This window comes from Pempheris klunzingeri, chromosome 24 (genome assembly GCF_042242105.1).
Source record: "Pempheris klunzingeri isolate RE-2024b chromosome 24, fPemKlu1.hap1, whole genome shotgun sequence".
NCBI classification, from domain to species: Eukaryota; Metazoa; Chordata; class Actinopteri; order Acropomatiformes; family Pempheridae; genus Pempheris; species Pempheris klunzingeri.
Window position 1 is genome coordinate 14,111,300 of NC_092035.1, and position 27,979 is coordinate 14,139,278.

Genomic DNA, 27,979 nt, shown 5'->3' on the forward strand with positions numbered 1-27,979 from the left:
TATCACTTTTCACAAAATAACGGTGAAAAATGAAGGTTAAACTTGTAGTTTTTCTCTTACTGCCCTGTTGTACATCAAGATATGTGCAGGGATTTATCTGATTCTTTATTAACAGAAGAATAAATGATGCCTTAAGCAGTGGAGTGGGTGGACAACAAACCTGGCAGTGTTTGCAGACGGTGCACTAGCGTCTCCTGCTGGTTGGTGAGGGTGGCTGCGTGGTGGGTGCAGGGAGAACATTGGAGGAACCTTCATGTGCGTTTTCACCCACCAGTGAGTCTCTTCACTGGTGAATGAAAAGCAGCAAACTGCCAGGAGTCTCGTATGCAACTGGAGGCCAGATACGGTTGTAAACACCTCCCCAGTCTTATAACCACAGGGACACACTAAAGAAGCTTAAAATTACATTCAACAGGCATTACCAGTAAAAATAATGTGGCTTCCTCTACTACATAACATAAATAGAATCTTTATTTCTGTATGCATGTCTTTAGAAGGTTAGTTCCATAAAGTTTAACAGCCTCTTTCACGAGAAACATATTTTTTTTTACGAGGAGGCCGGGCCACAAACAGAACGTCAGGACCTGCAGGAAGTTTCTAACCGACGAGACAATTTACAAATGAACTAATTCAACAGCCTAATTTAGCTCTGCTTTGTTATGAACAACAAAATATCCATTGCAGAGAAACTCATGTCAGGCTATATCATACATGTCAGCATACACACACACACGCACACACACACACACACACACATACAATCCATGTTTAACAACCTCCTAAAAATTTGGCAAAAAACGTGTTTGCCATCCTGTTGTGAGCAGAGTGACATAAAAAAATTTGATTTTGCGGGTATCAAATGGATCACAACTAGCTTCACCACAAACGTACTCAGTGCCATCTGGAGCCAGACTGGTCATCATCTTTCTGGTTCATTTCTTAGTATGTTAATAAATCATACATACTTGCCAGTGTGGCAATGATGGACCGTTATTTAATAGGACTCAAAAAGTCCTTTCTGTTAGTGTCCCACAATTGAAGTCAAACAGTTGTGTCTATGTAGAGAACAGGGGGCCAGTAGAAGCAGCGGTGAAGATGGGGCCAGTGTAGAGTCCTGGTCCATCAACAGGAACCTGGGAACAAAATAAAACACATTGGAACAGGCACATAATCAATCTGATATTTTATAATTAGCACGTCAAATGTGAACTAGAATTTTAAATGAATAGCAACACAAATCATCCTCAACTGTCATCAACTTGCATGCCTTTGGGAGAAAGACAAGCAAACATGGGGAGAACATACAAACTCCACAAAACCCAGCTGGCAAATGGGTTTGAAGCTGGAGCCTTCTTGCTGTGAGAACTAAAGAATTGAAATCAGACTGAACTATGTAAGCTACTTGGTTTTGGCTGCTTTTGGGAGATGGACAGACGTCACTGTGCAGTCAGTGTGGTATTGTAGTCCCTAAATATGTGTGTGTTGCAGTGTTTTTTCCGACCTCCATGTTAGAGCCACACAGCCTGCATTGAGCATCATGCACCACTCATCTAGGGTGTTGGAGTCTCGCCTGTTTTTTTCCGTGACAAGCACGTGGTTCACACCAGAATAGACAGTGAAACTGATCTGTGACCATCATATTGAAATCATACCGGCAACATTATACATATTTAAATGTCTGTACCTACAAAATATGACACAGACAATTCAACTCTTCCTGTATCGGGTTAAGATTAATCCGATCTGTTCATTTGTTGACAAGACATTCATTTGACGGCCATTATCAAAGGCAAACTCGGTGCAGAAAGATAGGCTGGCTACCAAGCAGCCTGTGTGTGTGAACATCATGAACATGCAAGTCGCAGCAGTGTAGTGAGGTAGCCATCACACACAAGCAGAGGTAGAGAGTGTGGCCCATTCTAGGCTACAGCAGAAACATGGTGGTGCAACATGGCAGACTCTCTGGAAGAGGACCTGCTCACTATACACTATACACTCACCAGAATGTTTGGAGGATGGAGACTATTGTGCTTGCTGCGCATGTTATTTCATAGATATGTGAAGATGATATGAACAGCTTGTGTTATTATTTTAATATTACCTCTCCCAGAGCCTGCAGGGCAACTGTAGCTGCCATGGCCTTGGCATGTTTCTTATTGGGACTAGCTGTCTGGGGTTGGTAGTCCACGCCATTCACTGTGACCTGCAGATGACAAAGTATATGGATGAATCATATGTCAGTGTGACTCATTTCAAGTGAGTCATATTTTAGGTGCTCTAATCACTAAAGAGAGGACAGAACATCTGAGGACAGCTTTCTCCCTTTCTGAAAATACAAGCATTGTTCCTCTTATGTATGTCTTGACAATGTATAATTACAGACTATTGGAAGATTATAGTATATAATATAGTATATTCATTTCCTGGCAGCATGGTGGTGCAGTGGTTAGCACTGTTGCCTAACAGCAAGAGGGTTTGAGGACAGAATCTGCTTTAGCCTTTATTTCAAAGCCTCACTGTGCCTCAACACAGGCTCCATCAGCCACTAGCATGGCTGCAGACTTAAGGAAGAAAATATAACATATAATAATTATGTTTATATAAAACATAATTCAATCAATCTTTATTTATAGAGCGCCAATTCACAACAGCGTTATCTCAAGACTCTTCCCATAAAGAGCAGGTCTAGACCAAACTCTTTAATTAGAGAGAGACCCAACGATTCAAGAATCCCCACATGAGCAGCATAAGATGTTATATTAGGAAACAGTGGAGGAAGAACTCCCCTTTAACAGAGTGTGGGCGGCTTCTGTAAGGGTCCGCGTTGGGTGGAGGTTAGAGAGAGAGACATAGAGAGAGAGAGAGAGAGAGAGAGAGAGAGAGAGAGAGAGAGAGACGGAGAGAGAGAGACAGAGAGAGAGAGACAACACAAACAGCAACCAACATACTAACAGCGACTATAGCAATTCAGCTTTGAGAATTTCTTTCTGTGTGATATTGTATCTTGGTACCCTTTTAATAGTGTGGACAAACCGTAAAGGTCAAACATGTAACCACATGAAAAGGAGTGAAAAAAAAAAAGCCCACCTTGAAGAGGAAATTCTTGCGGTGGTCAGGCCCACTGTGATGAACCATGACAAAATCTGGCTGCATTATCCGCCTCTTGTTACACAGCTCGATAAGAGCAGACACCGGATGCTTCCCTGTTCACAGACAGAGGGGCAGAACAAGATGAGACATACAAACAAGATACCTGTATGTATGAATGTGATATGGCATAACTGATGAACCAAATATTCATACATATCATTCATATTATCATTGATCAAGGCTAACAATGGTAAAGATGGTCATTATAACCTTGAGAGACTGGGGATGTATTTACCAGCTTGGCAGTGTGTTAACAACATGCACAACAAATCACTCTGTATAATTTTGATATTTGAATAAATAATGGTGCTCTGTTGCTTTTGCTGTTTATTAATCTTTATTGCTCATAATATAAGATGTGAACATTTTCATACTTATTTGGCACAATCCTCTTCATTTTAGAGTTTGCTGTAGCATTAAATTACACCACATCAATATGGACTGAAATCCTAAGGATTACAACTTTAATTGTAACCAGACCGAGTCAAAAATACAAGATCCCATCCAAAAGTATTTTAAGACATATGAAAATAATCTTTTTGAATATTTCATTGTCTGATATTAATATTAATTTAATTAATATTTTAAAAAAATCAGAATCTAGGGGAGAGAGAAAGAGAAGAATAGGGAGAAGAAGAAAAAAGCAGCAGTGTGGGAGAGCGAGAGAGCACAGAACAGACCTTTCCATGGACAGAGAGAAAGAAGCTACAATTGTTACATCTGAATAGACATTATCAGTTCTGACTCTTCCAACAAAGATTTCTGATCCAACTTGATGCCTTGTGCCATGAATTAATCTCCGAATATGGAGCCAGTACCAAGATTCAGATTTATTCTCACTGCACATGCTGTGGCTGTGTTTGCTGTGTGTCTGTTACCCATTAGATCCTTGGTTACCACCAGTCCTCCTGTCTGCTTCTGTGGCTTCTCTCCTTCAGCTACTAGTCCTGAAACATAAAAATTATCATCACCACCACCCCCATTGGCATCAATGCCATTATTATATTATTATATGATTTCCCTATGGCACTAAGACAAGTCTGGGTGATCTGTGACAGCCATATTGCCACAGGTGTGTAAGCCAAGACTGGACACAGGGCTCAGAGTATTCCTTGGCTTCATGAAAATCTTCTATGACTCTGTTCAAACTTGTCATTAACATGCGTCTTAACATTAAAATGACTCTTCACATGCGTCCTGACTGATGGATCAGATCTCACTTCCCACACTGTATGCAAATAAACAATCAATTGAACAATCATTTACAAAAGAGTGTGAACATTTTATTTTAAATCTATTCAACAGCAACAAATTCACTTTTAAAAGTCTATGTATCGGTGCAGTGTCATACTTTAAACGTTAACTACTCTTACTACTCTTATGGCTCAACACATTGCTAAAAGAATGTGGTTAAATGTGGCCGATTAAACGTGGATTCGAACCTTTGCGGTCGACCTTGAAGTCAATAATGATTGGCTCCACGGTACCCTCGCGGTTCCTCCCTAAGCCCTCTCCAGTCTTCCAGCCCATCTTTCTCATCAGGAACTCCCCGACACCCCCGGATACTGGAGCTGCCCTGAGGAACTGGTCCTAACCAAGACAGTAACAGTAGACATAGAGGGAAAGAGGGGAAAATGGAGGACAGAAAGAAAAACGATTCTCAACAGAAGGTAACAAATAATAATGACTGAGGGGAAATAATGATGACTCTGCACTAGTAGAGAAACAGAGCTTCCTTCATCACATTGTCTTTGCAAAGCAGGTGTAGCCAGGGAAAACCATATTAATGTGCATGTAACAGTGACAGAAAAGAGTTTTTTATATGGATACAGACCTGAACAATGCAGAGATGTCATACAGGTCTGTTTCTGTGTGTTTACAGCATATGAGGCTCATTTTCGTAACACTTGTCTCAGTGATTTTGCATGCTTGCTTGTGCATGCTATATTTGTGTGTCTTACCTTCTTTAGCCATGCTTGTGGTCCACTGGTGGACAGCTCCTCTGAGCTGAGGACCTGGGCTCCAGTTGAACCAGTGAAAAGACCAGGAACAGTGTTGGATTGGGCCCATGCATCTACCTGTCAGAACAGGACATTTCCATTAAATCCGACAGCCACAGACTTTAGCGGATGAAATATTCTAACAAAGCAGACAGTACAGAAACATTTAGCAATGGAGTGCACAAGAGACCTCTGGTTGAACGTGGTATGTGCAACGCTGGGCTTGGACAGAAAAAACCTGTTTAATCTTCACATTATTACAAAAACGCGATCCTGGTAATGATCCACAAATCATTTTGGATTATGTTTCTCGAACCCAAACAATCTATTATATCTTATTGCTAATCAGAATGACACATCAACCTGTATCGTAACTGAAAATGCGCCAAGTGCGCACCTTTGATCGCACTTGTTACAAAAGCTTTCACATAAGTATTCCCCTTGATTTTGGGTGTGTGAACTGTTTTGGATGTTTCTGTCTTCAACACAGCTGTTTATTTACAGTGCAGTAGGTTCTGTATGACAATCTAACTCTAACAGCACGTCTGATGAGCACATAAGCATGGAGGTGTTTATTTTCTGCGTGAAACGTCGAAAGACATGAGCAAAACATGACTGAAATAAAGAGGTTTGTATGGGTGTGACCAAAATACTACACTATACTATACTGTGCAAGACACACTCATTCTTGGCACCATACCAACATGAAAGAGAGCTCTTATTGTCAAAGAACTGTGTTTACTTATATTACAAAGGGGATCACTGCCTGAGAAAGTGTTAGAAATGTTTTAAGTCCTTTGAGATAGCTGTGAGTTAAATGTTCCGTAAGCAGTTTAACCCCGTGGTCACTGGATAAAGAGGCTTAGCTACTGCTATTAAAATAAAGGGTGTAAAGCATCCTACGTTAATTAAATCTGAACCACTTCTTTGTTACATTAGGTCTCCATAGTTCCATTTAGTGATTTCCAGTCTGTCCATTCTATTCATCTTCCTGAGGTTTTGTCCATTTATCTGAATTCTGGGTCTAAGGATAGCAGGTATTGTATGCTCTTCAGATTATACAGCTCCTTGAGGCACTTTCTTGAGACTCTTGCCAAGGTCACTGGATCCTGTGGTGATCCAGTGACCTATGCTTTAGCGCAAACACAAAGTTAGTTTTCACTTTACCAGTGAAATATCTCGGCATCTACTGGATGGATTGGCACAAAGTTTTGTACAGATGTTCATGGTTCCTAGACGATGCCCCAATTTCTTTGCTTGTAATAAACTATTTGATTGGTCTGATATTGATTATTATTATTATTATTATCATTACTATTATTGAATGCATCCTCCACCGTTGTTGGTGTCTGGCCAGATGCCCTCAAAACTGTGATATGAGGTAAAGATGCTAAACTAATATGGACAACATGTTAAAAATTATACCAGCAAACCTGTATTATACCTGCTCTTGGGCCCTGCTGAGCATGCAGATGGCACCGACATCATAGGGGTTCTCAGCCAATCGCCTCTGGGCTTTGATTCTCTCAGTTACAGCCTGAGAAATATCTACTGGCTGCAGAGAGAGAGAGAGAGAGAGAGAGAAGGCAAAGAGGAGAAGAGAGCTTTTAAAATGAAGAACTTATCAAGCTGCGAGGCAAAAAGTCACAGGGTTATGTGTCTGCACACTCAGACATTTGACAGGTTTGTGAGCACAGATCCAAGTAAACTTTAAAACACAATTAACAGAGACAAACTTAGGTCTAATTAGAAAAACCTGAATTGAACTATGAATCACATAATTATCTGTGACACAAACCTCGATGTGTAGAGGACGTCGTGCGTGAAGTGAAGATTTTGATGCGCACTGAGACATCGATGCTTGGTTATTGAACAAGAGCCTCGTGTCATTCTTAGAAGTTCTCACTATATGTACTTGATCTGCACTGCAGAACAGCATTTTTCAAATTGGAGGCAGTAGGTTAAGCGCATATATGCTTTTTGCTTTTGCTTGATGCATCAGTTAGATGTTCCGATGGTAGTGCTATTATATTTGACAGAAATGCTCATATTGTACACATGTACAGTTGCACAAATTATTCAACCCCCATTGCAAATTAGGTGTATTAGAACGATAGCAAATGGCGGGCTGAACCAGCGCTCTCTCACCGATCTGAAATAATTCCCCTGATTAAACCGCTTTAAGGCGATAAACAAAGAAAAGCTAAAGGTAAAACAGCGACAACACACAGGGCTCTGGGACCGTGTCCTCCCATGTCCTACTGTTTGGAGTACAACACCTAAGACCAGATTCTGTTTGCTGAAATAAGAAGAGCGCTCAAGGAGAAAGGTTCCAGACGGCCCCCGCCTACTAAGCTGAAGGTGTTTCTGGACAGCGGACCTAAAATCTACAATGATCTAAAGAGGATGACCCATGGAAAAACGTATTCCATACTGACCAAGAGAGAGAACCCTGCCCGACCCCTACACCACAGAGGATGGCGTGGGAATGAGTCGGAAGCAAGCGTCTGCAGCAGGCATCCCACACAGAGAAGATCCGACAGAGGCTGCTCTCATTTCACCACAACTCCCAGACATGACTTAAACAGTGCCCAGCTTCAATTTCTCAAATTTCTTTTGAGCTGTTGGTGGTACTGCCAACAAAGAGGAGCCCTTACCTTAAACTAGGTTTTCCCCTCAGATTTAAGGAGCACACTTTTTCTCCAAATGTGGAAGTGACTTTGATCTGTTGTTCATATTTTTGTAGCTGTTGCAGTGAAAAGAATTAAAGTCATTGCTAAAATGAAAAGGGAAAATGTTCAAGTGCTTTTTTTGGCAAGAGACACATCTCTCAGACTCTGGAGCATGAAAAATTAAAAAGGATGGAGTTCATGAATACATTTTTACTCCTCTCACAAATCAGGTCGCAAGGGGGGGGGTGGCCATTTTACTCCCTAATAAGATCATTTTCAGCTAACAGCTCAAATTAAAGATAAAGAAGGTCGTTACATTCTGGTTAAAGGCAAGATAGACCACAGGGAAATTACTTTAGTAAATGTATATATGCCTCCTGGTCATGATAAAATGTTTATTAAAATATATTTGATCTAATAATTCAGTCATTAGGAAGTTTAATATGGAGGGGAGTGGAATATTCACTTGCACCCTAAGTTTGACACAACAAATCTGCAAAAGAGGAGACGCCGAAATTCAATGCTGATGCAGAAGCTGTTGAAGGAATCTGACATGGTAGACATTTGGAGGGCCTTACATTCCACAGAACAAGTGAATGTGTCAAAGATGATTCAGATCACTCAGGAGTGAGAGGTAAAAGAAGCATCCTTCTATAAAAAGAAGATATAATACGGTCAAAATAATGATAATGGAACAGTGTCACCAACTGTATTATGGGATGCATGGAAGGTGGTATTGAGAGGTAAACTTATTGCTTTGCAAACAGGAAACAGGAAAAACCAAACCACCTGATGTAACTGCAGTCAGAAATGAAGCAGCTAGAAATCCAACACTCCATACATTTTGACCAAACTGAAGTGTGTCCACCAAGAATTAAACAAGATTTATGATGAGGAAAATGAGAAAAAGATGAGATTCACAAAACAAAAATATGAAACTAGACCTAGTGGGATGAAGCTTTTGTCATGGAGGTTGCATTAACAACAAGCTGAGAGGACTATTCACCAAATCAACAGGATATGTCACAAACTTGAAGAAATTCAGCAAGGCCTTGAAATGTACAACAATGACTTACACACACAACCTGATGAGGCTGACTCCCTTACAACTGATCAATTCTTACTGGATCTCCCCTCAATAGGACTCCGCCTAAATAATACACTGACTGCAGAGATAACTGTGGCTGAGTTGGATTTCCTGTCTGAAGGCAAATAAAACTCCTGGATCCGACGGCTTCAAAGGTGAGTGGTATAAATGTTTTAAACTGGAGCTAACGGCAATGCTCCTTAGATGCTTCAATCACACCCTTAAAGAGAGACAGATTCCCCGACCATGGACCGAAACAGTCATTTCTATAATCCCCAAGGAAGGCAAAGATAAAGGAGATTGTAATTCATATAGACCAATATGTATTTTAAACATTGATTATAAACTGTATGCATCAATTATCGCTAAAAGGCTTGAACGATTCGATTCGATTCGCTTCGATTCAGGTGGGGTGGAGTTATCTGTACCAAGTATTAGAACAATCTGGTTTTAATAAGAAATCAATACAGTGCATTAGATCATTATATTCATCTCCCACAGCCACAATAAGAAGTAATGGACACCTGTCAACCAATCAAGTTAGAGGGAGGCTGTAGCCAGCCCCCCCAGTCTCTTTTTGAGTTCTTTATAGAAGCCTTAGCTCAGCCAATAAGGGAGGACCCAGAGATTAAGGGGATTTTAATTGGAAATTCGGAATTCAAGAAAAGCTTATTTGCGGACAATGTTTCGCTCACATTGAGAAGTCCAGAAGAACAGTGTTCCCAAATCCTTAAATTGTTTAAACACACATAAATTCCAAATACTTCCAGATTTGTGTAAGAGGCCCCAGATTAAATATAGGACCTTACTATAGACTCAAGGAAAGCTGAAACCACTGGTATGCTGGTGCATACCAGACTATGTAGCCAAATGGAAAGATTTGGAGATGCAACAATTTGAATGACCTGGGCAGTCGATATTAGGTAATTACAATCACAAGGATATGTACCTGGATAAATCTAACCAATGGGTTAAGGTACCTCTTAGAGTGAGGTTTCAACTTGAGAGACATGCAAAAAAGCTTAAATGGGTTGCATATGGACCAGATTTTAAACCCTCTGGTTTGGATGTGAGGTTTAAGCAATGGGTACATATTGGGGTTTCATCTTATTGTAATATAACAACTGTTTACAATCAAACAAACAACAAATTACAATCTTTCACCTGCTTATCTAATACCTATGGTCTTGAAAAAATGGACTTTTTAAGATATCTCCTAGTCAGAAACAATGTGAGAACACCTAATTTGGTTGATAATTTTACTGATGCTTATAAAATAAGAGACAATAAACATCTTATATCTCGACTATATGGCAGATTAAAAGACTCCAGAAACAACTCTGCAATGCAGATCAAGCAGAAATAGGAGAGGGAATAGAGTCCGGAGATTTCTGAGGACTGTAATAATATCTCAGGGTCAGAACACCTGTTGAAAGGAGTGTGGTAAACCAATGGCAGATCATTTTCATGTGTTTTCAATTCATCTATTCTAGGATTGCCAAAGAATTAAGCATTGTCTTGGGAATGGAAGTTGAGTGTTCTTTTCTGATGTTGTACTTGGGTAAATTCCCAGACAGACTCAGGACGCATGATGAATACCTTTACAAAGTTTTACTGGCAGTCAGATAGAAGGCCATAACCCAGAAATGCTGCAGCCAAACCCCCCATCAATACAGGAATGGACTGGAGAAACTGACATTTTCACTGAGACTACGATTCAACCAGTCAACAAAATATTGGAACATAACCACACCATCTGTGTAATTGAAAACCTGTTTTATCTCTATCCATGGCCCATGTTAACCTTTGTTCATCTGTTCCTTACTTATCTCTGTAACCCTCTCTAAGTTGAAAAAAAAAGTCTGACTTTAAGGGGGGAGGGTTTTTTGTTTAGCATTCCAGTGCTATTTATAACAGGGTTTCTGAGATGTTGAATATATCAGGCCTAGGACGTGTGTACCAGTAAGTTACACATGCAACAAAAAGACCTTTTCACATACACATTCACATATATATATATATATATATGTTGTACTTCTCACCTGCAGTAATGGGTCAGGAAAAACGCTGTCATTATCTGCCGCACTTGCTGCCGGTTCGACAACCTCTGGTAACCCTGCTGCTGTTTCCGTTTCACCGGATGATGAGGCAGCTGTCGCTATGGGAACAGTGGTCAGGGTCTTTCTGGAGGCAACTGAAGTTTTGTCTGCTGTTTTGTCAACTGGAACCCACTCTCCGTAGGCACCCAGCATCTCACCCTCCTGGACAGAGTAACACATGAAATTTCTCAATACATCATTTGTAGCATTGTTGCTTTCATTGTTTGCAGTTTGGAACACAGTAACTGGTTCCCCGCACCTTCACTTACTGTGTGTGCACCCACATTGGCACTTTGCATCTTCCTTTTTTCTTCCTGTTTTCACTACTTTTTAGTTTTATTATATTCCATTTTGTTTTAGTATGTATACAACTGTAATGTATGCAGATGCAGCAGCTGTTAGCTGTTTCATCAAGTTCAAGCTCATCAAAATGAATACTGTGGAACAGCATTTTTCAAATAAGATGCTGCAAGTTTATAGCATGTATGCTTCTTGCTTCTGCTTGATGCATCAATTAGATTAGGGTTTAGAATAAGAGCAGTGGACCTTGAGACCATTACTACCCACAGCATCTTCCGACCAGCTGATCAAATGCTCCGGCAGATGGTGCAACCACCCCATGAGGACACAGAGGAGATCGAGGATAACAGCCAAGCTAACCCAGCTTGGACTCAAGGCTGATCCTGGCTAACGTCCAGTTGCAGGAAAATGGAACGGATGGAATGGGACTCAGGCTGGCCCCGCAACAGGACATAAGAGACTGTGTTGCCCACATCTGTGCATAGACCTGGCTCCATCACATCACCCTGAATAAAGCTATTGTACTCGCTGGGCGGACTGTGGGTAAAACGAGGGAAGGTGGACCATGTGCTTACATAAATGATGCTTCTTGCTCAAACGCAAAGTTGATGAACAATGTTTCCCAGATGATGAATCTATTTAGATGCCCACCTTACTATCAACACTTACTTGCTGCTGCTGTTTACATGTCCCAGGATCACATGAAGCTACTCAGCCAACCAAATCTATACATTACAAGTCATTACAGATGAGTCAGTGAGTGAAATACACACACAGGAGAGACGAGAGGCGAGAGTTGTTTTTTAAAATACATGGTACTCTCTTGTGTACTGCAATGTAATTTGGTACAGACATTATTGCCCCCTTCAGGATTCATTGTAATAATTTGTTAGTATTTTGCCTTCAATTACCTCTAATGCTTTATTGCACTGTAAAGACCCGTCCCAGACCTACAGCAGGAAATAAGCTAATTAATGGTGGAAAGCATTGGAGGACATTTGGTGTAATTCTCCTATTCCACCGTGAACTACCTTGTAGAATTTAAAACTTAACTTTGAAATAATCTTACAAGATTTCAAATCTAATGCACAAATGTTCAGACCTTCTTACGGTGTTGGGATCCTGAAGACACAGGAAACTCTTTGGCCATCCCTGCATCACTACGCACAGCTGGACGCACTGTTGTGTTCTGGAGGAAAAAGGACAGACTGTTTGTTTTTTTTCTGAACTGTGTTCTGAGCAAAATTGGCCAATAACACATTTCTGGTATATTTCATCTAACTGACCGAAGGCTTTAGCTAATGCTAGAGGAGTATATATAAAATTATAGATGACCAATCCATTTGTAAGGCACACACCAAAATTATCACACATCGCCAACTCATGCACCTAAACACACACACACATAAATGTATGTTAATGTTATTCTTTTTGGATTCTACACAAAATAATCTATATGAAAATTATCCATATAAAATTCTAATACATCACCAAAAACAGATGTTGCTTGTGGCAGCTACCAAATCGGACTATGGTACCAAGCAGTACCATGGCTTGATTCTAAACACTATCCTGGCTCAACAGCTACAAGGCTGTGATAATCCGTCAATATGTTTTCCTCTGGTCTTTTACAGAAAAATGAGTGGTAGTACTTCAATAACTGAGGTCTATAAAAAGTGTAGAACTTGCAATAATAACTATGAATTGAGTTGGTTATAAGATGTCACACAGCCTGGCCAATTTTGTCCAGGAACACCATGATAGGAAACAAGTACAAGGGTTAAAACGTTATTTACTGACTGCCTTCAGGTGTGCATTAGAATAATTTGAGGCACTAAATCATGGCACATGGTAGAAATCACAGCAAAATTATGGCCTTACTCTACACTGCCATTTAATTCACTGGTGAAAGTAACCAAAACAATGCTATTACTATTTGTTAGTCCATAGTATAATATGGATGGATGTAATAGTATGGTCCAAATAACTATTGCCTTATTATTTCTGAGCTGCAGTGTAAAGTGCTACTCCACATACTTCAATGTCTACTGGGTAGGGTTTTACCACACATTCAAAAGGGAGGACACTTCAACTTACATTGATGCTGAAGCTGATGGCTTTTTGCTCTCTCAGAGCTGATCCCCCAAAGGGTTTCCCATCATCCTCTTCGTCTGAAACATGTGGCATTGCTACCGGCAGCTCTCCTTTACTGTCCACAATCATCTTGCATTTCTGCAAAAACAAACACACGCAGCAGATCAAGAACTGTGTTCAAACAACATCGTTTTACCATGCCGCAGTTTGGAGGTTCTGTATGTTCTGTATGTGCACTCATTGTGAAACTCAAAATCACGGTTGTGTGTGGTGTCAACTTGACTTTCGAACCTATCGGGGTAACGCAGCAGCAATTGAAATCAAAAAATTATCCAATTTTACATCAGCACACAATCAAGATAATTATCAGATAATTATCCTAGAATTAATTAAATGAATTAAACATAAAAGGGTTCTCAGTAGAAATCCCTGTGTGTTTTTTTAAGCACCATTAGAAGTTGGAAAGATCCTGGATAGCAGAGAGGATTCTCTGTAGATCCTCTCATTGGGGGGCTCAGGATGTAGAGCTGTCACTGGTAATCTGAAGGTTCCCAGTTCTATTCCAGCTTCAACATGTTTTTATTCACTGATATTATTTTAACAGATTAACAAGGTAAAGTTGTGGTAAATACATTTATTCTTTATGTTGTAAAACTACTTTGAGTGGAAAAATGAAATGTTATGAAAATGCCTTGAGTGTTTAAAGATGCCAAAATAAGTAACAGTCCGTGGACAGTAAATTGTTGTAATATAATTTTCTTTTTGTTAAAGTGGATTTTATGAAATTGGTTTTGAAAAAAGCAGCAATCAGGAATTGTATTGTACCGGAATTGGTCCTGTTGTTCTTATTGATATTTGTATATTTTATGAACTTACACATTAGTTACAAATAAGATGTTAGAGAATTTTAAATTTCATTGCCACTGCAGCGTTAATCAAATAGAAGATAAAATAAAAGATTCTTTTTTTTCTGCGTTCAGTGAAACTCCAGTACATAAAACATTGTTAACAAGCTTGGCGCCCTTACATCAGTGAACTCCTTAATGCTGATGCTGTTAGCCTGCTTTGCTACTTTCCTCTTCACTTCCTCCAAAGCAGAAATGCTGGGCTGAGCAGGGACAGGAGGTGGCTTGTTGGTAATGGAGGGCAGTGGGAGCAGTGAAGACAGAGTGCCCATGTTAGACAAGGCAGCTGTCATGGTGGCTGCGAGGAAGATAAGGACAGAGAGGAAGAGAGCAAAGCAGGAGTTAATGAAGAACAAGACTTGAAGCTAATTCAAGTTAGGTCCAAGCTTGTCGAATCTCTGTTCTGTTCATGTTTGTCTCAGAAGCTGATTTACATAGCAACCTTAAATAGCCTATTTGAATGATATAATTTCCCAAATTGTTAACATCTAGGCAAAATGAATACAAAAATCTGTTAAACCCAAGACAAAGGCAAACTGCTTAGGCTTGCTTATGTGTCACCACTCTGAGAAATTTATATCAACATAAAGCTTAATAAGACACACTAACTATGATTCAAATAGTGAAGAGAATATGCAGAAATTCAATACACAGAATATATAAAATGCAAAATTGCAGTTTTTCCAGCTCATTAAATGAGTATAATTAATATTAGAAACACTTCAGTGAGACAGAATACAATTAAATAGCAGCACAAACCACAGCCTCCAAAATGTCCGTAACGGAACATTATATCTTCACGAAGGTTAAATTAACAGATCCCGAAGTAATGATTATAAACCACAAGTGTCAAAATCTTACCAGCAGTCATACTGGCCATAGCAGCATTCATAGCCATACTTGGCAGAGCCAGGGGAAGCACTGTGGACCTCAGGCTGGCAGGGATGGGCATGCCTGCTTTGGCACACATGGCAGCAGCATTGGCCTTGGCAATTTCCAACAACTGCTCCTTATCTGAGGAAACGAAACAATCAATAAATACAATGGATGTTTGTTGACAGTGTGATGTTCAAAACACAGTCAAATATCTACTCACAAACCAACTGAAGTATTTCTGGATTATTCTAGATCTGACTGATCAGTGCAACTTAACACGTCGTCGCCTGTTTGTAGTTGAGGAAATGCAGCTACTAGTCCTGTACAAGTTTGGATAGACCTTCTCATTCACCTGAAATGGTTTTCAGTTAACAGGTGCCCCTTGTCAAACGTTAATTTGTGGAATTTCTTGCCTTCTTAATGTGTTTGGGACCATCAGTTGTGTTGTGTTGTGCAGGGCTGGTATACGAATGTACCCTTAACCATCAAACGCTATAATGGAACAGGCTCTCAGGACTGCCCCAGGAAAGGAAGACCAAGAGCTACCTCTGCTGTAGAGTTACCAGCCTCAGAAACCACAAATTAACAGCACATTAAGATTAGAGCCACATAAATGTATCACAGAGTTCAAGTAGCAGACACATCTCAGCATCAGCTGGTCAGAGAAGACTGTGTGAATCAGGCCTTCGTGGTCAAATTGCTACAAGAAACAAAATAAATGGGCATTAGACTGATGGAAATCTGTACTTTGGTATGCTGAGTCCAAATGTGAGATTTTTGGTCCCACCTGGCATGTCTTTGTGAGACGCAGAAAAGATGAGCAGATGGTTTCCACATGTGAAGCATGGAGGATAAGGTGTGATTGGAGGGGGGGGCCTGTGCTGGTGACACAGTGATTTATTCAAAATACAAGGCACACTTAACCAACATGGCGACCAAAGCATTCTGCAGCAACATGCCATCCCCTCTGATAGCCTGACCTCCAGGCTTTGTAAGGGCTGTCTGACCAAGAAGGAGAGTGATGGAGTGCTGTGTCAGATGACCTGGCCTCCACAATCATCCCGACCTAAACCCAAATGAAGTGGTTATCCTAAACCATGGACCACAGAATGAAGGGAAAGCAGCCAACAAGTGCTCAGCACCTCTGGGAACGTTAGAGTTTAGATGTTTTCAATATCAACCTACAATGTAGAAAATAGTAAAAGTAAATGTTTGGTCTAGACCTGCTCTTTATGTAAAGTGTCTTGAGATAACACTGTTGTGAATTGGCGCTATATAAATAAAGATTGATTGATTGATTGATTGATAAAGAAAAACCATTAAATGAGAAGGTGTGTCCAAACTTTTGTACTGGATGTAGCTCAACATCAACCATGTAATGCTACTACTACTAATACTAAACAAAGAGTGAGGGCATAGTCTACTTTTCTATGAAGAGTGATTTGTAAAAATCACCCAATTTGACTATGCTTCATTAAGAAAACAGTGTGCAGTCTCACAGCCTGCGAGAAACAGGTCAGTTCTCTTATGTTTAAAAAGACAGACCTCTTTTGTACAGTTGTACAGTTGTTTACACAACAGCACTTTGCCATTGCAACTGTGTTTTACCCATTTTTCTTTGCATGTGAATGCATCAGGAAAGGACTGTGACACAGATAGCCTCTTTGTACAATGATAATGGAAAAAAGGAACAAACAGTTGGTGTTTAACATTCACGAGTGATTTTATATCATCTGACCCAATTCACTGATGCGCTGAGGGCTGTTGCTTGAACTGCAGTGTTTCCGGGTGGGGGATCTATTTTTGCGGAGGATGAGTACAGGGGAGTGACTCGGGTCTCGCTTCCAGCGGTCCCTCTGGCTGTATGTAGCTCTCCTCCGACCCCATGACGCAGACCGTGAACGTGACCGCCGTGATCTCCGGCCCCCTGACCTGCACAGACAGCATGTAGCTCAGTTCATTTGCAGTAACTGCAGAGGCGAGCAGTGGCAAGAGAAAAGATTCACACACACTTTGATTTCAGCAAAACGAAAAAAATATGTGGGCTAGCCGTTCCCTGTTCCTCGGCCTCCTAAACTTTTAACATAGTCTCAAATGAAGAAGTCATCTTAGCAGCAGGGCTGAAACAAACTAGTTCATACTATGTGTAGCTGCTGGGGTGAAAGACTGGCAGTTATAGAGAGAGAGGCAAGATGCAAGATCTTCCGCTTATCCGGGGTCAGGTCGCCGTTAAAAGTCTGTATCTGTAATCTGTAATTCATGGCAGGCAGCTAGTGTTCACAGCCAAACCTTCGGCTGTGTAGTTGAAGAGTGGGTGCAATACTATGGTGAACTTATTGTTGACATTTTCAAACATTACTGGTATCCTTACAAACTTTGGTAAATGTATCTACAACACTGACAGGATAAAGGAGAATCTAAGAGAGAAACTCTACCTCGACCGTGATCTCTTCTTCTTTGAAGGGCTCCCGGATCCCCTCCTGTGACTCCTGCATCGTGATGTGGATCTCCTCTGCCTTTTTGATGACTTTGCTTCTTTTTTCCTCTGCGGGGATGGTATCCTATTTTTCTTTGATGGTGATTTCTCATTGTTGGCAAAGGACCTCAGGTATTCTGATGCTGTAAGCTGAGGAAGGCTGGGCTCAGTGGTCTGGTCAGGCTCAGTTGGTATGGACCGGTTCAGCATGGACTGGGATGGGCCAGAACCTGCAGCTTTAGAATTAGACCACAAATAATATTTCTTGAACACATATGGAAAAGCCAGGTAAAGTGTCAGGTAAAGAGCATTTAAAGGCTAACTTCAGTATTTTTAAACCTGGGCCCTATTTTTGGATATTTTAACATATAGAAGACAACATGTACACTCTGAGTGTACATGTTGTTGTATGTTATTACTATTATTATTATTATCATTATCATTATTATATGATTCAGCTCCTCACTCTGTGTGTACATGTTGTTGTATATATTGTATTATTATTATTATTATTATTATTATCATCATTATTATTATTATCATTATTATTATCATTTATGTAATACATCTCCTCACTCTGAGTGTACATGTTGTTGTATATATTGTATTATTATTATTATTATTATTATTATTATTATTATTATTATTATTATTATTATTATCATTATTATTATTATTATTATCATTATTATTATCATTTATGTAATACATCTCCTCATTCTGAGTGTACATGTTGTTATATATTATTGTTGGTAGTAGTAGTAGTAGTAGTATTAGTATTATATAACACATCTCCTCACTCTGAAGGTACACGTTGTTATATATTATTATTATTGGTAGTGGTAGTGGTAGCATTATTGGTAATATATAATACATCTTCTCACTCTGAGTGTACATGTTGTTATATATTATTGTTGGTAATAGTAGTAGTGGTAGTGGTATTATTGGTATTATATAGTACAGCGCCTTACTATGATTGTGCATGTTGTTATATATTTTTATTAGTAGTGGTATTATTGTTATTATTATTATTTTTATTTTTTTATTCATACTTTTATATATTTGTATTTTACTTGTGTTTGAAGTGTATTCTTATTCTTATTCTTTTGGAGCTGTGTGTAACAAAAAGCAATTTCCCCCTGGGGATTATTAAAGTAATTCTGATTCTGATTCTGATTGTATTTGCAGAAAGTTTTGGAATCGGCCCAGTCAAATGCCTCAGCTGCCAGCTGCAAAACGGGCTACAATGACTGCTTTGTAAGACTTTGGCATTTTAATGGGTTAGTCCAGCACGATATTTGTGTAACACACAATAACAGAATCAAACTAATCAATCAAGGCAGTGGCAGACCCATCCAGCCCTGAAACTCACAAGTTAAGCATTGTTACTTTGAAGCTACACAAGGAGGAGAAGGAATAGCCATAAAAAAAGACATGTGTGTGTGTGTGGTCTAAATACAATGCATTCTTATCATATTGAACCAAAACTTGGTTAGGAATAGACTGTAGGTCCATGCAGCAAATTATCAGTTAACAGTTAATCCTTTCAAAAGAATTGTGTTTTAAAAAAGTCCTAAGAAAGGAAAAGTAAAAGATAAGTTAAGAAAAGTGTTCCCTCAATTGAGTTTTCGTAATGTTAGGTACTATTATGTTCTAAAAAGAAAACAAAAAAAAAAAAAACATGAACTTTGACGAAAACACAAAAGAAAAAACAAAAAGTCGAGTTTTTTTGGGTTTGCTTTTCCACAGGTTTCACCTGGCCACAACTTAAAAAGAAACCCCTGGCTGGAAAAGGAAGTGCCCCAGGTTTAAAAGTCCACACTAAAAGATAAATTGAAACAAGTTAGTTTGATATTAAAGCTGGGTTGATGTTTGGTTGCACCATGGAGACCTAAGGGTCATCTGAACTATTCTGGTGTCAAATCCTGCACAGACCGTTGCAGAAAATGATGTTTTCACTTCCTGTTGTCAGTGAAAAGCACTATTATTAATTCAGTGCTTATTACCGTGTTGTCCCTCATACCCGTCTTTGGTATAAGACAAGAGATAACACTTTGCTAAAAGCTAAAGTCTAGAAATAGCCAACATTAATCACCAAGTAACACAAACGTGTCTGGCCACGTCAGGTTGCCAGCAGGTTGGTATAATCCTCTGTATGTAGCACGAATATATCAAAGTCTTTCTAAATGTCCAAGGGGTGTAATCTGTTATGGAGAATTTGTTACAGATGCAAAACGGCTTCTATAATTCGCTCTTCGTTTACCTTCAAGTTTAAATGATGTGCCATACCGTCCGCTATTTTATGGAGGATTTTACACCTGCTCGGTGTAAGATGTAACATGTGCCTATGTTGGAACTATTTCAGTTGGTGCATCCTTTATAATATTAGTAGTATGTAACCTGAGTTAGAAATGATCATTATAAGCTTACAGTGAGATGCCTGTGGGATGAAGACGGCAAAAATGATTTAGGTGCGTTGGTGCTAATCTAAAATTTAACTGCAGTTGGAAAAATACAGATTTGCTTAACTCTTTGTTCTATCAACTCCAAGCAGATCATGTTAAATCAACTTTACTTCATCTCAGTCATCAATAATTAAAGCATATCAACTTGAAAGTTTTAAGGACCATCAATATTTGGATTATATAACTCCTGAAAAATAAGGTGTGCCAGATTTAATAAATAAAAATATTGTAGGAAAGCTGTTGAACGCGCTCATTAAGTTATGCACGTGTGTCATCGGCATATCAAGAGTGAAAAACAAGGCATGAATTCCAAGTCTGGTGAGGAAGCTTTAGATCTAGAGAGAACTAAGCTAAGTTCCTCTTCACCAAGAGAAAAATTCTGTCTTCCAGAGCCCCAAGTTTCTCCTTCAGGTCACTTACATCCACCAAAGATGCTTTCCCTTCCAGCCTCTACATCAGCTTTTGGTCATACTTCCTTTTATCCTCAGTTCTCTTTTGATCCATCTTTTCTGCAATTTGATCCTCCAGTGCACCAGGGTGCTTTCCTTCTCACCCAGGTTTAGCATCCTGTAGTTCCTCTGCAACAGCCCAGTATATGCTGTCATCACCCATTCAGCACTGTATCTCAGCATCAGGTTCCTCCTCCTCTGCAGCCCAATATCAGGTCAAATCTGAAAGAACTTTCAGATTTCTTCTGGTTTCATCTTTCATACTTTGAGTCAAGTAAGAAGAGTGACTTTTTTGATCTTGAGTACCTTTAATATCCTAATGCTTACTAACTAGCCAGAGCTCATGTTTCTGACCACCACACATACAATGCTGCTATGAAGCTTTGAATTCTAGACGTGGAAAGCCACGTAAATCCAGAGTGAAATGCCTTTTGAGGAGTTTGTCTTGTCCATCCAGCCCTTAGTTGGTTTGGTTCCGTAGAAGGAAGTTATGGAACATGAAATGAAATACGGTTCACGTGCTGATAAATTGCTCAGCAAACTACAGGACACTTACTGTGACTCCTTCATAAAAAAACGATTGTAGAAAGGGATCCTGGGCAATGGAGTCCAACAGTCTTGCACCTTGAAAACCTTTCAGTACAGCTGCACTCGAAAAACACCAGCAAATTGTTGAGTTAAGAGAGAAATTCACAACTCCGCTGATAATTAAAACAAAAGAAATGGTGAGGAATAGGACCAAGCAGGCAGGAAGGACACCATGTATCTTGGCAACCCAACGTGGTGACTTCCTGCTCTTGCAAGCTGACCAAGAAATCATCTGGTAAAGCAAAATTCATTTCATACTGTGCATTCTGTAATGAGAAAGAACACCTTCTAAATAGTTAATATGATAATTAATGATAATTCACCAAATTTAGAGTTGCTGAGAGAGTTGTATGGATTAAGACAGATGATCTGCACTGGAAGTGCTGTAGGACATAATCTCCCGAAGATGGACGATGGTTAACGCACCTACCCCCATCCATCTACTTTCATAGTTCCAACAAATCCCCTTGGATCATCTTGAGGGTTATACTGCATCGACACAAGCAACAAAAATATACGCCATCTTGGATCATGACTCAAACAGATCTATAATTCTATGGGCAGCTGCAAAACATCTTGAACTTATGGGTGACGTTTTCAGGAGCCTCAGTAGCTTTCCACACCAGCCAGACGTAGAAAGTACCAAGTAGAAAAAAACATTGACTGCTGATTAAGTCTGATTGAGCTTTTCAGTCCAGCCACTGCTTTACAACAGCATTGCCATCAACTAAACACTTTATCCTTGCCTCGGCATAGCAAAGATGAACCCCTGTACTGAATCTGATCATCCACATCTTAGCGTAGCCAGTAAATACTCTGTATATACTCTGGCCCTTCTTGTGCTCCATCTGCTGCCAGTCTTTCTTAAGCACTGAGCAGCATCTTAAAAGATAATCCACATTTCATTCTGAGGAGATTAGCAAACTGTTATTTGACCTAGCCTGAGCCAGACTCTGATCGCAATATCACTGAGATCTGGTTCTTCCTCTGTAATGTGGTCAAACAGCACAGTGGAAAACACAACTCAACTGTTCCTACCAGTACCAAAGCCAAAGCCTAAATGATAACCTCTTACCTGGTCCCATCCTTGGGTCCTTCATTACTGGGTGTGCTTCTTCACTTCAGGCAAATACAGGACAGCGTCAGTTTCAATCTCGCCATCTGTCCACACTTTGGCGGAATCTGGGAGAGAGAGAGAATCCGTGTACCTTTGTCTCAATTGTTTTCCGATTCTAAAAACGGAAAATCTTAAAATGAAAAACCAGGCTTTTTATAAAAAATGTTTTAGATAAAATGGATATCTAAACATTTTCGGACACGAAATGTAATCTATACAATGTAATCTATTGTATTGTATTATTTTTTACTTATATTATATATACTATATATATTATATATACTTACATTTTTTATTATATATTTTTACTATTTTGGCAGCTAAAAATACTGATAATGATCCAACTCACCTTTTAATAACAAGGATCATTTAGAATTGCCCCAATTGTGTATTTGTGAAATGGAAACTGGATATTTTTGGCTCACTAAATGAAAACCTGTAATTGAACTGTAAGTTCAATGGAAAATGGCTCTATATCCATTTTCAAAACATTGTTACAAAAAGCCCCGTGTTTCATTTTTCCGATTTTGGTTTCAGAAGAGGAAACTGAGTGATACTAAGGTACAAGGATTAGAGACAATTGGCCCTGCTAGTTAAACAGTGCACAATCTGGGCGCAAAACGTAAGGCGCAAGGTGCAATGGGGTTGTATTTAGTCTCTTAATTAATCATAGGTGCGTTTTTTGGCCTTAACATAAATGAAACCAATCAGAGTGTCATCTCCCATTCCCTTAAAAAGCCAAAGCTTGCTACACACACAGGCACGCGCAGCAGTCCCTTTGTGTGTATAAGCACTGTGAACCCATCTAAATAATGTGCCCTTTGAATAGCAGTAAAATGCTGCGCCCAATAACTGGCACAATCACTTTCTGCTGCCTTAAGATGACAGTGAAGAACAATGCGCCTGACCACACCTCATTTTAAGACCAACACGCCCACAGATGAGCACAAGTGCATTTACTACTTATCCAATCTGTCCCAGCTGCAGTTCTGCATACCGTACAAGTGGAAGTGGGAGGAACGCTGAAATAACAGCCTTTGGGAAACGTCTCTTGGGATGGCGCTGGTCTGGACCCTGTCACCCAAAATCTACCCTTGATGGTTCGTGGCTCGCACAGCCTGTTTGTGCTCACAGTCAGCTGGCTGAGAAGAGATGCTGGCGTCATAGCCAAATCCAAGCTGGCCATTTCGGGACAAGTTTTATCTGGGAACATGGAGCACGGAGAAGGAAAATCTCAAGTGAAGATAAGCTGTCATGGCTATTGACTTCCAAGTTGCTTGTTTCTTGTGGCCTGTTGGGAAAAATGACACAGAGCTAAAATGGAAAAGATGGGCTTGTGAGGACAGCAGAGATGCAGATGGAAACCAAAACTGACTCTAGCCAAATGCCCACCAGGTTCTTCTCCCAAAGAAAGAAAGACTCCTAGGTGCAAAACAACTGTTTTGGGGATAGCTATCACCAGTTCCTACCAGAAGGCCAGACCTCAGAAGAAAACAAGCCCCTCTACCAAGAAAAGGAAACACCCACCCAGATGCAATCACTTCACCTTAACAAGAGAAGAAAGAAATCAAAGAAAAGAGTCCTGCCTAGTCAGTCTATGGGTCTTTGACACACACTTCAGCTTAGCCACTAGGTTTCAGGAGTATGTATTTCAATCAAAGTAAACAAGTGATAACCAAGTGTAATGACTGTGCTGCAGATTTATCACCCATAGGTGTTGCCCTGCTGCCTCCGGTTGGCTGCAAGGATTTAAGTAGTTGAAGGAGAAGGCTTTCACATTATCTAAAGCAGCTGTGAACATGTTAAAATTCAGTCCTCTGGTCCTGATGTTCTGCTATAACATCACTTTATTTCCAGCGCCAACTGCAGAATATCCACTGGTTATTGTTTCATTCTATCAGCACCACTATTCAATAATTGCTGTACATTTACCTCTGAACACTTCTACCTGTATGCATGTGGTGTCCACACAGTCAGCCTGGCTGTTGCGGCGCTGTCTGCATGTAATGTTGCTGGTATGATGTCAATCTGACTATCAACAGATCATTTTCACTGTCAGTGCTGTGAAACACACGCCTGATGGCAGGCAGACACCAAATTTCTACATGGACGGCAGTTGAGACATTGGTGCTGAAATAAAAAGTTCTGCAACGCACACATGCTACTCAGTTAGGCAGTGCATAAGTAGTTCGTTTGACATTACCAGCTGACTGGCGTTGCATACAAACAAGCAAGACCCATCCTCCTGGCAACAATGCAGCTGTTTGGCTGGCATCAACATCATAATGGTCAGGCAACCTTAACAAGCTAGATATAGCATTGGTCCTACTGTACTCCAAATACTGTACAAACGATTTACACCATGTAACCACTCGTGTGCAATAGCATAGATTGAAATGCAAAAATGAAACATCAGTGCATGCTAGACTGCTAAACTAAATTCTTTCTGCTTCGAAAGCTGACACGGTAAATGACAACGTTTTTTCACCCGACGTTTCAAACACGGAGATCAGCTGATGAGCGCGCCTCCACCATGTGAAACCAACAGCAACAAGCAATCGGTTAAAAAGACTGCAGACACACTTTAACGGTGTAGACATATTTACGGTGGTTTATAGACTCTAACAACTGGCCTAGTTGCTGATGTGTTTTTTGTCTACACGCCTTCTAGTTATGATTTTCTGACTTATTGACTAGTTGACTATACCGCTCCAAAGCACTGCCAGAAAAATAGAGCCCTATGATTTATTAGGTACGTTATCTAATACCCGATTTTCCATTGCTGTGTGGTAGACTGGACCGATTCTTAAAGAAATAGTTTCCAATATTATTTGATTAAACACAGTAAAGGGTCAACAGAGTACTATGAGAAGTTTTACACTACCATCAGTCCTATCATAAGACTGGAGTGCAAAACTGCACACAGGCCAATAAACTGGTTTAATATCCACACGGGACACAGCGTACAGTACATGTACAATGTCATCAACCAGATCCTACCTAGTTTTTGTGTTGTGCTCTCCGTTTTCTCTTCTTTTTCCTCTGCTGGCTTTTCACTCTGGTCAGGACTCTGCAGTTCTCCGATTGACTCCGTCAGCTCCTCTGCTTCAGTGTTTCCTCGGATGGGGCTGGAGGCAGATGTCTGGAGGCCTTCTGAAGGAGCTTGGGTGGATTGTATGGATTCATCCAAAGTTCCTCTGTTCTCGAAGGAGCTACCAGCAGTCACATCAGGCAGATCGTTGCAGGATAAAGCACAAAGTACAGGCTTCATTTATGTGTACGCATATGCATACATACATAATGTAATTCCTTTTTTCCCCTCCTATCATCATTATTTCATTTAATCCCTTCTCCCATACAACTCGGACATCACCAGACATTCCCTCTACATCCCCGTATCTGTCTGTCTTTTGTACATCACTACTGTACTGTATTCAGAGTTCACATTTAATTAAGTTTGAGAAAAACTGAGAGCTTGAGCTACATTACTATACCAATACTACAAAAACCCATTGTAAGTAATCAGAAGCTAAATTAAATATGTGCCTAAGGATATGTAATTAAAAACAGCACACTCAGTTCAGTCAGTCTGGAGTTTTTGCAATGTGATCCAGCTTTTAGAGATATAGTCTAAAAGCAATACAACTTAAAACTTTCATTTTACTTTCCCTGTTTGGCCAATTGAGTCTTATGTCAATGATTTAGCATCTTACAGGAAAATGAGTAGATGCACAAAGAGTGAGGAGGTTAAAAACATTTCATGGTTAAATCATTCAGGCCAAAATGTTTTGCATTTCTCTCAGGAATCAACCACTTGATTTTTCCACCACTTGGTTTTTCCTTCATACCTGGACTGCGTCCTGTCGCGCTGTGAGTTGGATAGGGAGCGACTCCTAGATCTTTTGTGTTGGCGTCTAGACCGAGAGTGACAGTTCTTCCTCAACAAGCAGGAATGTGAATGAGAATAGGAATGTGAACGGGAACGGGAACGAGAACGGGAACGACAGCTCCTGCTGCCATGTCTCCCCTTATCTCCTCGTCCTTTATTGGAGCTGTCCTGTTAGGAAGCCATAAAGACAATACAGCCTAATGTTAAAATTCCACTGATGTACAGTACCAGTCAGTTTGGACACACCATCTCATTCAATGGTTTTTCTTTATCTGTATTATTCTCTACATTGTAGATTCATATTGAAGACTATGAAGGAACACATATGGAATCAAAGTAGCCACCTTTTGCTTTGATGACAGCTTTGCACGCTCTTGGCATTCTCTCGCTCAGCTTCGTGAGGTAGCCACCTGGAATGGTTTTCATTTAATACGTGCATTATCAGGAGTTAATTTGCCATCTTAATGTGTTTGATACCATAATTTGTGTTGAGCAGAGCCCTATTCGACTACTGTTCTGATCCATATTATGGCAAGAACCACTCAACTATGTAAAGAGAAACGACAGTGCATCATTACTTTAGAACTTTGAATGTATCTTCAAGTGCATTTGCAAAAACCATCAGACACCAAGATGAGACTGGGTCTCATGAGGAAAGGAAGAGTTATAGTTTTGATGTCTTAATTAATCTACAATGTAGAAAATAATAAAAAAAAAGAAAGAAAAACCACTGAATAAGAACGTGTGTCTATACTTTTGACTAGTACTGTATGTATGGCACATCATTTCATCAGCGAAGATGATGATGGCTGCATTCATTCCATTATGAGGACAGAAGTCTGTTCACAAAGTCATCTTCCACCAACGGATGGAGCCCACAAGTACAGGGGTAGGACTGGATTTTTAACAGGTTAGAGATGTAGTGGGTACATTTAAGGTTGAATTGAATGTGAAGTTGATGTGACTGTGTCATGCATTGCCATTTCTGTCTGTCAATTCTCCCCCATAATTCATTCTTTTTCATTATATATATATGTTGTTCACCAATGTCTGCCACATCCCATTAGCCATACACCCCGATAACTGCATTGTCCATTTGCACCTAAATTATGGTGGGATGCATATATCAATACTTAGCTATTCTGTATTTCACCTATATGATACACTATATAAACACTCTAGACACTAACATCAAACAACACAAACATGGACATTGCTGGAACTTCAGACTTTGCAAAATGTATTTTCTACACACCAGCTTTCAGCCCTGTTTCACAAGGTTAGCAACGATTTCTAAACTAACTAATTCTAAAAAACAACAGGTTACAGGCTTAATCATCAATACATGGAAATAGACACATATGGAATGAGTCTGACTAAACTAAACAACTGGAAAGAGGAGCACACTAAGTGAAGTACTCTTTAAATATGTTGTATGACCTTCTTTGATCAGTCATTAGCCACGTCCCAATGATAACCTTGCCCTCTTCAATATTCTGAGGATCTTTAAGTATCTGTTGATCCAATAACAGATAAACTAAGGCCAATTATGTACTGTCAGAGTGATCAAAACAGCATGTGGTGGAGACATTTGGTGGTTTTACCTGTTTTGGGATGATATCAGGTAACTCCTCTCGTCGCCTTGATGATAAGCTTTGACCACATTTACTATCCCTCTGCTTTGATGCGAGCTCCAAGTCCGAATCTGACGAGCACTCTTCACCTTTCCTCCTTCTCTTCTTCTTCTTCCTCTTTCCTGTTGAGCGCCGCTTGTAGCATCTGGATTTACTCTCGTTATCCTCCCCTGGAAAA

At 39.9% G+C, this 27,979-nt stretch overlaps 1 protein-coding gene across 1 annotated transcript; it reads right to left on the minus strand.

Moving 5' to 3' along the window:
- Nucleotides 1-27,970, minus strand: LOC139223593 (protein SON). The gene is made up of 17 exons (XM_070855562.1): nucleotides 27,772-27,970; nucleotides 26,127-26,335; nucleotides 25,279-25,490; nucleotides 17,619-17,895; nucleotides 16,922-17,115; nucleotides 15,169-15,321; nucleotides 14,430-14,605; nucleotides 13,406-13,540; nucleotides 12,411-12,497; nucleotides 10,952-11,170; nucleotides 6,595-6,705; nucleotides 5,112-5,228; nucleotides 4,593-4,740; nucleotides 4,029-4,097; nucleotides 3,088-3,203; nucleotides 2,102-2,203; nucleotides 1-1,133 (listed from the first exon to the last, which is right to left on the minus strand). Exons 4-17 carry the CDS (start codon nucleotides 17,867-17,869, stop codon nucleotides 1,056-1,058), a joined length of 1,956 nt encoding a protein of 651 aa, XP_070711663.1. The 5' UTR covers nucleotides 17,870-17,895; nucleotides 25,279-25,490; nucleotides 26,127-26,335; nucleotides 27,772-27,970; the 3' UTR covers nucleotides 1-1,055.
- Nucleotides 27,971-27,979: the final 9 nt, after the last annotated feature.